An 11,029-nucleotide genomic window follows, 5' to 3' on the forward strand; every position below is an offset into this window, starting at 1 on the left:
GCCTGGGTGGCTCAGTCATTATGCATCTGACTTCGGCTCAGGGCGTGATCCCAGAATCCTGGGATTGAGTCCTGGGATCGAGCCCCGCATTGGGCTCCTCCGCTGGGAGCCTGCTTCTTCCTCTCCCACTCCCCCTGTTTGTGTTCCCTCTCTCGCTGGCTGTCTCTCGCTCTGTCAAATAAATAAATAAATAAAATCTTAAAAAAAATAAATAAAAAAGTAAAAAGAAAGATGTGAAGTTAATTTTACTACTGTTTTATTTAACCTGATATAGCCAAAATATTATCATTTCAACATGTAACCAATATAAAATTTATTAATGCGATATTTTGTACTCTTTTTCTCATTCTAAGTCTTTAAATTCTGATGTATATTTTACACTTATACAAATCTCAATTTAAATTAAACATTCAAGGACCCAGTAGTTAATATGGTAGTGGCTTGTACACTGGATGGACACTGCAGGTCTTGGTGCTTTTGTGTTTATGTCTTCCTCCGTATCTTGGCTTCCTTTCTCACTTTTCTAATGGTACCTGTTTTTTATTATTATTTTGAAACATTTTTGAACCTAAGGAAAAGTTGCAAAGACAGTACAAAGAATTCTCTTACCTCTTTACCCCAATTCTTTAATTGTTAAATGTTACTTCTCTCTCTCTCCCCTCTCTGTCTCCATATATATATACATCCAATTGACCTGTGAACACATGAGGTTAAGAATGCTCACCCCCTGCGCAACTGAAAATCCATCTATAACTTTCGATTCCCCCAAAACTTAACTAACAGCCTTCTATTGATCAGAAGCCCTACACATTAAACCTTCACATTAAGGTGAGCACCCCTCCACCCTTACCTGCTCAAAATACCCCAGAATCTCTGTGTTCTGGCTGCAGTTCTGTGGGCTTCATGGTTCCTTACCCCCAGTTCTAGCTGGACTGCAGAGTTCAGTTTATGATGATGAAATAAAACCTAAACCACACACACACACACACACACACAAGCACAAAAGAAAATCATAAGGAAGAGAAAAAACCATTTACAGTGCTGTAATGTAAAAAAATCTGCATATAAGGGGAACTTTTCATTACTTCTCATCTGTCTCTTATATTTCTCCCCTGTATTTTCTGTCATTTTGCATCTCCAGGCTTCAAGTCTGAATACTTTCTTCTGATTCAATTCCCAATTCTTTTCATTCTTTTTTCAGCTTTTTATAATCTGCTATTAAACTCATGCCTTGCGTTCTTATTTTCAGAAATGGCACTTTTTTATTTGTACAATTTTATGATTCCTTTCTGTCGTTTCTAAAATTTTCCAACATAACATTTAATTTCTTGAATTACCAGCTTTATCCCCTTTGCTGAACTGATTTATTCCTTAATTCAATAAATTTTTAAATGAGACAAAATTTATTTAAAACATTATACCAAAAATCAAATCTATTTATCCCATTCTATTAGACCACTGTAACAGAGCAGGTGGTTTCCCGGAATAATTCTTTTTATTTTGTAAAAGATTTTACTTATTTATTTGAGAGACAGCATGAGAAAGAGAGCATGAGAGGGGTGGGGGTGGGGTGGCAGAGGAGAGGGAGAAGCAGATGCCCCGCTGAGTAGGGAGCCAGACCCTGGGATCTTGACCTGAGCCAAAGGCAGACGCTTGACCAACTGAGCCACCCAGGCGCCCCAGAATAATGCTTATAATGGCCTCATACTTAGTCAAATGAGGAGACCTGATAAACTGTCTCGCAAAGCTAAAACCATCTCCATAAACATCAGGCATCTTTTTGATGTTATAACTATGGTTAGAAATGTACATGATGGGAACTGCAAAATTCTCTACTTACGGTCTTCATCAGTAGGGGCCCCAATATAAACCTGTGTCTAAACATTCTCTGGTACTAGACAATCACCTGCCTAGATTCCTTTGTGAGTGATCATTATTCAAACATTGAATCCTTGATAATCCTTAGAGCTGCCTGAAGTTCTACCTTAACTTCTCAATCTTACCATTACGTAACTGGTTGTACAGGAAATACATGCAGCATATAGACAGCCCATCTTTGTACTACGTTTGGATTGGCTTTAATGAAAAGTGGGTTAATTTGCATCAATCAGGATGTTGGTGGACCCAGGTGTATGTTACATTAGTAACATGAACAGGAAGATTGATGGGGAAAATTTCTCTTTCTTGAATACACTAGGATCTTTACTGACCTTGTTGTGAGGATGTGATCAACTTTTTCTTTTAGCCTCTCACCTCAGAAGCCAAGGATTTGCTTGAGGCTCACAAAATTCCTTGCTTTCTCTTGCTTCCCACGTCCACCCTGCAGTTGGGGGGCTTCCTCCAAAATCTGAACCAAGTACAGTTACTTTAAAGTCCATGTTTGGGAACTCCATTCTGGATTTCCTTTGGGTTTATTTCTATTCTTTTTTTTGGTATAAGTGGCTGTTTTATATTGAATGCCAAACATTTTGCATGAAAAATTCTAAAAATTAGTTGAAGCTTTGGATGATGTTATATTCAGAGACTATTTACTTTTTTTTTTTTCTGGTGTGTCATAAGGGTAGAAGCAAATCACCTGAATACAGTTGGAGACTATGTAGATACAAAGGTGGACTTCGGGGTTTTTTTTTGAGAGCTGGTCTATATCTTATTTACCCTTATTCCTAGAGTTTATCACTTTAGGGTCTCAACTAAAAGCCCAGGGTGTTTTCCAGTCTCCCATCCTCCATGGCCAACCTAATTTTTGGTCCCTAGCTTTCAGAGATGCATCACGTCCAAAGTTCCACTCAAATCCTCTGCTTCTCAGACACTCTTTGATTAGCAGATATTCAAAGGGAACAGCAGCACCCACTGTGGCTCAGCATTTTGGGTTTTCCCTCTCTCTGCAATCTTGACCCTGTATATTCTTTCTTCCGTGGTATATCTCTGATGTCTCCAAACATACATATTTTATTTTGTCCAGCTTTTCTACCTCTTCTCAGCTGGAGGATTAGTCTGAAGCAATCCACTCTATCAAGGAGGAAATTGGGTGCCATAATATCACATTACTTTGCAAGACATGTTTCATGTCACTAATAATGTAAACACTAATTTCAAAACACACAGTGGGTATCTAAAAATATTAATATTACCTGAAATACTAATGAAAGAGAAAATTATCAAATCAATTCCAATATTTTTACATTTTATTCATCATCAGTTTTACTGCAATTGTATTTGGAGTATTTTGAGTAGACAGAATGCTCAGAGCAAATTATACAATAACTTTGAGACTGTATCGCTATTCCATTTATAAGCTTTGTTTCTCATACAACCTTCTCCTATATTACTGGGCTTTATGCATTATTTCTTGTAAAAAATTGTCTCAGTGTCATTATATATAAGTCAGGTACAACCAATTATTTCTGTAAAGCCCAGCAGGACATTTGAATGTTATGTAGGACATGTAACAATGCACTGTGTGATGGGACAGTGAGCTGCGGAGTGTCCAGCCTCCGTCCGGTTCTCTCAATCCTGCCCTTACCCAATAGAGTGGAATTTTTATTCCCAATTTGGAGATGAGGAAACTGGGACTTAAACATTTAAGTGACTGCCCGAGACTTTACAACTATTAAGCACTTCTGTGATTCCGCTGCAGTCTCTGGTCCACTCAAGGCTTCCAACCCTTTTAAAGCCCTTGCGTGGGGTGCCTGGGTGAGTCAGTCGTTAGGCATTCTGCTCAGGTCATGATCCTAGGGTCCTGGGATTGAGTCCCACATCGGACTCCCTGCTCTGTGAGCCTGCTTCTCCCTCTTCCTGCTGCTCCCCCTGCTTGTGCGCGCGCTCTCTCTCTCTGTGTCAAATAAATTAATAAAATCTAAAAAAAAAAAAAAAAAAAAAAAAAAGCGTCGTGCGTGCCACGTTTAGAGGCAGAAGGGGGCAACCTGCAGAAAAATGGGTCTAAAAGGGGCCTAATAGGGAACTGCCTAGGCTATGCTCCATTTAGCCCCCAATTCCCCTGCTGTAGGCGTTGTCCTGGGAGCCCACCTCACCCTCCGTCACTGCAGGGGCTGCGTTTTCCTAGGTCCCCGATCCCGGCAGTCCAGATTTCGGGGCATTCTGAACCTAGTGTCCCTCCCTCTTCAGCAGCGCATTCCCGGTGGCCCAGCTTCCAAAGCCTTTCTGCTCAATCCCTCACCGGCGCAAACGCTGCTGCCACAAGAACGGCAAACCTCCCACCTGCACTCCTCCACAGAGTTCACACTGCTCTCCTCCGGGGACCCAGGAGTGAGGGAGTCCTGCCCCGCTGCGCAGGCGCACGCGGAGCCACTCCCCTTGCGTTCCCCTGCGTTCCCTTAGCAACGCGGTACACAACTGTTAGCCCGGCCACGCGCGCGATGTGCTTCGGCAAAGCGGGTGCGCGGGGCTGGGAGAGAGGAATCCAGGGTAAAGGGCCGCAGGGAGAGTGGGGAGGCTGGCGGGAGAGGGGATGCAGTCCGTGCCTTCCACGGGGTTCGGTCTGGTTTTTGTTCTCGATCGGGCTCTGTCCCGTCTCGGCCTCCCCACAACCTACGCGGCCCCAGAGCGCCCCCTTAGACCCAGGGGCCTTCCTCATGTGGAGTTTCTGCTCTTTCTTGATCTTCAGAGTCGCTGGTTAACTACCCCTTTGGTACATGTCAACCCAGGAAGCTCTTTCCTCACTATCACCCCCCAAACTTGTTGGGGCACAAGTTTCTCCCTCTTCGAGGAGCGCCCCACAGAGGGCCTGGATGTTACATAGCAGAAGATGTGAGTATTCACCTTCCCTTGGGTGGGTCTCAGTTCCCTATCTGCGAATACCTAGGTTCCACGGAAGAAAAATTCGGCGGGATTTGTGATCTTTGGGGTGGCAACATGAGAAGTGCCCTGGTCCTCTGCAGCCAGCTGTCAGGTCCAATGTAGGAAATTAAAGGACCCTTGCTCCCCATTTCCAACACCCACTAAACGCAAGCCTTTCTTCATACAGTCCACTATATAGTCCCCACTCCAGTCCCACCTTCAAAAGCCTCCGAACCAATACCTCCCGTTAGTCCAAACTGGGAATGTGGCTGTGCTGCTACATGCATTTATGAAATGTCACCAGACTGAGGGTGGGCTTACAGCAAAGTCAGCTCTGTGGGGCTTAGAGGACTGGATTCACTGGAATGCACAGGAATGTCATTTACTCTACGAGCCAGCCACATTTCTTTACAGACCGGTATACCTGCCTTGCTTATATAATTGTTTCTACGCAGTCTTCACTCAGAGGAGTCAAAAAAGAGGGAGCAACTTCTGCAGAAGATTCAGATAAGAACATTTTGAGTTTGGCCTGTTTTGATGACTATAATATTCTGTGTATTTTCTTTCTTTCTTTTTATATATTACCTGAAGGTATATGGATTGGCGCACAACCTCTCTAAGATCCCGACCAGTAGAAAAGGATACACTTTTGGTGCCAGAACAGCTGAGAGGTTTAAGGCAATCAACAAGGTTAGAAATGGCTTGAATGTGCTTAGATTTTAGTGTGAGCCGTGTTGCTGCGTGTGTTTGCATCGGGGAGCAAAGCGGGGAGAGCGGGAAGTTACCAGAAAATGTGCCCTGAAATTCAAGAAAAATATTTAAACAAAAGCTATGAAGAAGTCTATCTGAAAAGCTTGGTGGTTAGTATCTCAAATGGGTGTGAGAGTCCCGGGAGAGTGGAAAACAATTCTTGAAAGAAATGGTATCAAGACCCGGCTTCAGGGCCGACACAGGTGACATTAAGTACCAAAGCTTTGTGTCTATGTATTTTCTTATCTTGCCACTTAAAAAACAAATTTCTATTTTTGAACCCTTTTATGTGATTGGATTTCATGTCTAAAAGTCTTCAGTATAGGATCCTATTCTGTTGTTGGGTATTTTTCTGACACTTGAGCTCAAAGAGAGGGATACTGGCTCTAAAAACTCTCTGGGTGGGATGGTGGGGGCAGCAGGTGCAACAGATCACCTTGGTCCTTTACTTCCTGCAGATCTCTTTCTCCAGCCTCAGCTTATGTGTCCTGAGATAGCTGAACCCCACACTTATCTTGGTTTTCTCCCTACTGTAGCCTTGTATCTGTAGCTGGGGTGGTGAAACTACAGCTGATACATACGCAGAAAGGGGATGATTCTGTTTTCTTTAGTTAGAGGTTTTATAGGTATATATATCACCCTCTAACATGTTTATCTTTTTCTGACAAACAGGACATGATGCTTTACCCAGGCATGTACCAGGCTGCAAATCCTCAGGAGCAAATACACAAACAAAATTTTGCTCCATTTAATGCCTTGTTGCCTCGATTTAGGACATACTCAAAGGACACTTATTATCCTGGGTATGTCTCCCCTCTTCCGGAGCACTTCATCAAACGGCAATTGGAAAGGATGTACAAAGGAGGGGTTCCATCCAGACCATGCCACCTGAATAAGAAACCACCCACCCATCTTTAAAGAGCCAACCGCTGACCTTCCGCATCTCTGGCATTATAGAATTCTAAGTCATAGGGGTTCATTCAATCAATAGTTATCAATGTGCCAGGCACTTTCAAGGCATCCAGAGATTTTGCTTTAAACCCATTACACAAGGCTCCTCATTTCCTTGGAACGTACACTCTTGAATCCAGACAGATGAGAAGCAAATACACACACACACACACACACACACACACACACGAAAGAAAGAAAGAAAGAAATCAATTGTAATAAGGACGGTTACCATATAATTTTGCAGTCAGACAGTGCCACTTCTCAGAGTGAGTTTACTAATTATGGCAAGACAGTAGCCATGAGCTAGGACTGCCACAGGCACACCGGGCAGTGCGGTGACCCGGTGATGTGCTGTGAAGACAGTGATCAGGGTGGTGGTGATGGGATGGATGGAACTAATTTGGCAAGGATATCCAGAAAGGGCTTTAGGGGAAATGACACTGGATCTGAAAGTCTGAATGACTAGACTGAGCCAGCCTGTGAAGATCTGGGCCAGGGCTTCCCAGGGAGGAGGAGCTGCAAGTTCAAAGGCTGTAAGCTGGGGAGCGACTGGTGGGAGGAACAAGGAGGAGGCTGGTGTGGGTAGAGTGTGGAGAGCAAGGAGGAACTGAAAACAGAGGAGGAGGGCCGGGGCTGAACACGTGGCCCTTGTAGGCTGGGTGCTTCAGGAAGCCGTTCAACATGGAACTGCGGGGCAAAGGGTCATCTTGGTTTTGCTCCTGAGAAATCCAAGGATCAGGGAGTGAGTGCAGCTTTCTCATGGCTGCTTTAAGGAAGTGGAAGTGTTGAAGCTTGGTCTCCGTGTCCATTCTAAGTCTTATATCCAACACAGCAGAGAGTCGACACCGAAGACCAAATGTTATGAACAAAGGCAATTATAACACAATGCCACATCAGTCTAACTTTAACTGATTCTGCCTTCTGGTCCTGAGATTGATGATTGAATTATCATTACTATTTTACTCCCAGTTTCAAATCTCAGGCTGTACTTATTCATGACTGTGGGAGGCTCTTTTCTCACCCACCACTCCTGGGATCTTTTGGTCTCTCAGACAAGAATACCGGGTTGCAGAAATATTTTTCAAACTAGAGTCGATTTTAATCCTAACAGGAATGTCAAGACTAGATGTCTTTTTTTTTTTTAAGATTTTATTTATTTGAGAGAGAGAGAGCACAAGCAGGGGGAGCAGGAGAGGGAGAAGCAGACTCCCACTGAGCAGGGACCCCAATGCTGGGCTCAATCCCAGGACCCGGGACCATGACCTGAGCCGAAGGCAGATGCTTAACTGGCTGAGCCACCCAGGTGCCCCCTAGACTAGATAGCTTTAACACTCACAGCTAATCAGAAATACATTAAGGCAAGGGAACCCCACATTTGCCCCACATTAAAAAGCTAATTGGGCTGTTGCCTTTTTTCAAGGAATTAGGCCAAGTTCAGGGATAGCTGTGGTACTGATGGAGTTCGTGTGTGGTCACCAAGTCATTACACGTGATGCTTTGTATTTTTGTTTCTAGCCCTGGTACATACAACCCAGAGATGAAGCCACCCCCCAAAATCACCTGGCCAATGAAATTTGGATCTCCAGACTGGGCTCAGGTTCCATGTCTACAGAAGAGAACCCTAAAAGCTGAGGTAAAAAGACAGGACTTGTGTAGAACCCTCTATCTGGTACTTTCATATGTATTAAGGGTTCATATCCAGGAGTGTCTGAATGAGTTTCAGGGAGTCCTTGTTCCCTTGACAGTATATGTATGCACAGTTTGTGCAGATATGCATATGAGAATCTTTTTGGAGAGTTGCACAGTTTTGTTAGATTTTTAAAGATGGGTATGACTGACAAAAGTCACATTTTCTTACTTAATCCTCCATTCATCTTCTGGTGCAGGAACGGGACACTTATACCTTGGCAGTAAAGGGGGAAAACAAGGCTCTGATGGATTAAGTAACTTGTGCAAGTTGACAGCTTGAATCTGGGTCTTGTGACTCCTAAGCCAGTACTCCTTGCATATACCACCAGAGTATTAGATCATCAGGGTGCTGTAGAACATTCTGGTAAGAAAATGGATCCAGGGGATAGACTGCCTGATTCAAATACTAGCTCCCATATTACTGGCTGTGTGATCTCAGGCAATTTTTCTAAGCCTCAGTTTTCCTTTCTTTAAAATGGATATAATAATAGATTCAATCTAATAAGGTTTTAAAGATCAAGCTAATATAGAAGAATTTAACATAGTACCTACAACATAATAAATGCTCAATCCATGTGAGCGATCATAATTCCAGAAGTTCTGTTTTTTAAGAGAAACCTTAGATTAATTCTACAGCTCTTTCTTAAATGTCTCATGTATCAACATCATCATGCTAGACCTATGAGTAACAGTCGGGAATCAAACACGTATCTTTGGTTTTGAGAAGTTTACCAGTTATACTTGGAGATTTACCAAGTCCTAGCATGACACAAGAGTAAGATGACAGAGAGTAGCTCTACACGCAAACATTGACAGAATCCTAAGACTAGGCTCCTATGAGGTGGGCTTTAGCTGGTCCACGACAGCGGTGATGTGCACTTCTAATTTGCACAGCCAGGAGGATAGGAGGTGGAGGGTTCTCATTAGAATATTGCCCTAGATAATATTCCCTCATTGCAGCTGCCCACCGACAAGGACTTCAGAAAGCACCGGAACCGTGTGGCCTACCTAAGCCTGTTTTACAATTGAAGAGCTGGGACTACCTTCACAGGCTCCTCCTGACCACGGATCCAGGACTGAGGACAGAGCTGCTCTTCCCCCTGCATTGCTGTGCTCTCTTGTCTGCCAGCAAAGGGCCCAGGGAGGGAAGGGGCTCATAACTACTGTGTGAGAACAGAAAGACTACTTCAGAGTGTTCTGTGTCCATGTGCTGGTTTGTCGTATACATACGGAGATGAACACTGCCCGGTGTTCAGTGGGGTGGCTCCATCTTCCTGAAATTCCCATGGGTCTCTGTCCTCGTGCTCTAATTCCCAGGTCCCAGTTTTACATATTCTACCACTATCCCTGGGAACAGGGGCTGTTGGCCTCTCCATATCAAGGATTCGATGGCTACCTTGCGCTTCTTCATGGGCTTGCGACACATGGAGGGTACTTACAGGCAGAGTGAAATATTTATATTTTGGAAACTCTTCCAGATTTCTGAGTTTCTGGCATGAAATGGGCAGGTCGGGAATTTGTTCCCTTTCCCAGACTGATATTAAACTCACTGGATCAGAAATTCCCCACTTCCCATGACCTCATCTATGTCATTTGTCAGTCATCATATTAATTGAGTTCCTAGCATATGTCAGGAAGAGTGGCAAGGACTGGGTCTATAGAAGGAATGAAAATAACCTCATCACCTGGTCTGGAAACTACAGAAGCGGTACCCTGCTATAGATGTATTCCTGGAATGCCTGACTTGCTAGAACATTTCTTCTAGGCCTTTAAAATGCTGTGCTTTGTTTCTTTAGAACTTTCTAGCAACTCACAGACAACCTCACTTTTACATTCTGGACCCTGAGCACGTGGAAAAGGGAGAGAAAACAACAGTCTGAAAAAGTAGAGGCCTGGTGGGGCGGTACATGCCAGGACAAGAGAGAAATGGCATGGAAAAATCCAAACTGAGCCTTGGCCTATTGAAGCTGGGGTCTGGATCCCTGCTCCCTGCTCCTTGCTGGAAAGAGGAAAGGTCTGGGGTCTGTGTGACTTATCAGCTCAAAGAGCACCGCCCCATCTCGGCTGCAGCCAGCACAAAGGCCTGGGGCCCTGGGCTCTCTACATAAGTTCTGAGCCTAGAAGGGCCTCATTCTCTCTGTGAAAGTGGAACAGCTGCAGAAGGCAGAATACCAAAAATCCAATCTAAAGCCTGTTTCTGGGTCTACATTTGTCCATTCCTGAGCCCCACACCCTACTAACCGCCCAGCCTGTTTTCTTGTCAGAGACCCCACCAGCTGTGGCCAGGTTCAGGGAACTCATTAGACATCAAATCTTCTCAACAAGAAAATATCCTTCTGCATGTGCCTGTGATGGTGAATGGCACACAGAAGCAGGCCTCAATCAAAACCACCAGGACAGTGTAAAGAGGAGATTTTGAGATTTCTGGTGACATATGCATAGTAAGAGCTGGGTCAAAGTGGGACTAAGAAACGGGGAAGCTAAGAGCTCACTGCTATTGGTTGGCTTTAAATTCTGATTTAGGGCTCAGATACAAAAGGGTCTTTCATTTCTGTTTAGGTCTTTCAGCCATGGCTACGAATCTAGGAAAATAGCCAGAGTTCTAGAGCAGAAGCTCTACTGGGAACAAAGGATATGCCTCTATCTGGAGTTGAGTCTCTACAGAAGCTAAAACCTGGCGGACCCTAGCTGAGGGCTGGGGAACAGCAGAGGAGCCCTGCCGGCAGAGCCCTCTTCCTCAAATATCTGATCATAGGTCTCTCCTCCACTAAAACCCATGTGGGTCCCCTTGACAGGAGACTCAAGTCCAGACGTTTAGCAAGGCCCTGCCCATCTGACC

General features: G+C 44.2%; 1 protein-coding gene and 1 long non-coding RNA gene across 3 annotated transcripts; one reads left to right on the forward strand and one right to left on the reverse strand.

Annotated features, from left to right (window-relative positions):
- Positions 1 to 608: 608 nt before the first annotated feature.
- On the reverse strand, positions 609 to 4,254 carry LOC117796359. The gene is made up of 3 exons (XR_004620785.1): positions 4,178 to 4,254; positions 851 to 966; positions 609 to 694 (listed from the first exon to the last, which is right to left on the reverse strand). It is a non-coding gene; the product is annotated as an uncharacterized LOC117796359 (long non-coding RNA).
- An 87-nt stretch (positions 4,255 to 4,341) lies between these two features.
- PIFO (primary cilia formation) lies at positions 4,342 to 9,385 on the forward strand. Of its 2 annotated transcripts, none has more exons than XM_019808158.2 (6): positions 4,342 to 4,425; positions 4,625 to 4,767; positions 5,389 to 5,487; positions 6,220 to 6,350; positions 8,017 to 8,134; positions 9,151 to 9,385. In XM_019808158.2, the coding sequence occupies exons 1-6, from the start codon at positions 4,377 to 4,379 to the stop codon at positions 9,217 to 9,219; spliced, it is 609 nt and encodes a 202-aa protein (XP_019663717.2). In that variant the 5' UTR covers positions 4,342 to 4,376; the 3' UTR covers positions 9,220 to 9,385. The 2 variants fall into 2 exon arrangements, with proteins under 2 accessions (XP_019663717.2, XP_002927525.2); XM_002927479.4 differs by having other exon boundaries at positions 4,348 to 4,395.
- The last annotated feature ends 1,644 nt before the right edge of the window (positions 9,386 to 11,029 follow it).

Source organism: Ailuropoda melanoleuca, chromosome 2, assembly GCF_002007445.2.
Source record: "Ailuropoda melanoleuca isolate Jingjing chromosome 2, ASM200744v2, whole genome shotgun sequence".
NCBI lineage: Eukaryota > Metazoa > Chordata > Mammalia > Carnivora > Ursidae > Ailuropoda > Ailuropoda melanoleuca.

Coding starts and splice junctions, on each gene's coding strand:
- PIFO (XM_019808158.2), top strand. CDS start 4,377: ATGTGCTTCGGCAAAGCGGGTGCGCGGGGCTGGGAGAGAGGAATCCAG. Junction 4,768..5,388: donor GATGTTACATAGCAGAAGAT/GTGAGTATTCAC, acceptor TATTACCTGAAG/GTATATGGATTGGCGCACAA. Junction 6,351..8,016: donor AAGGACACTTATTATCCTGG/GTATGTCTCCCC, acceptor TTTTGTTTCTAG/CCCTGGTACATACAACCCAG.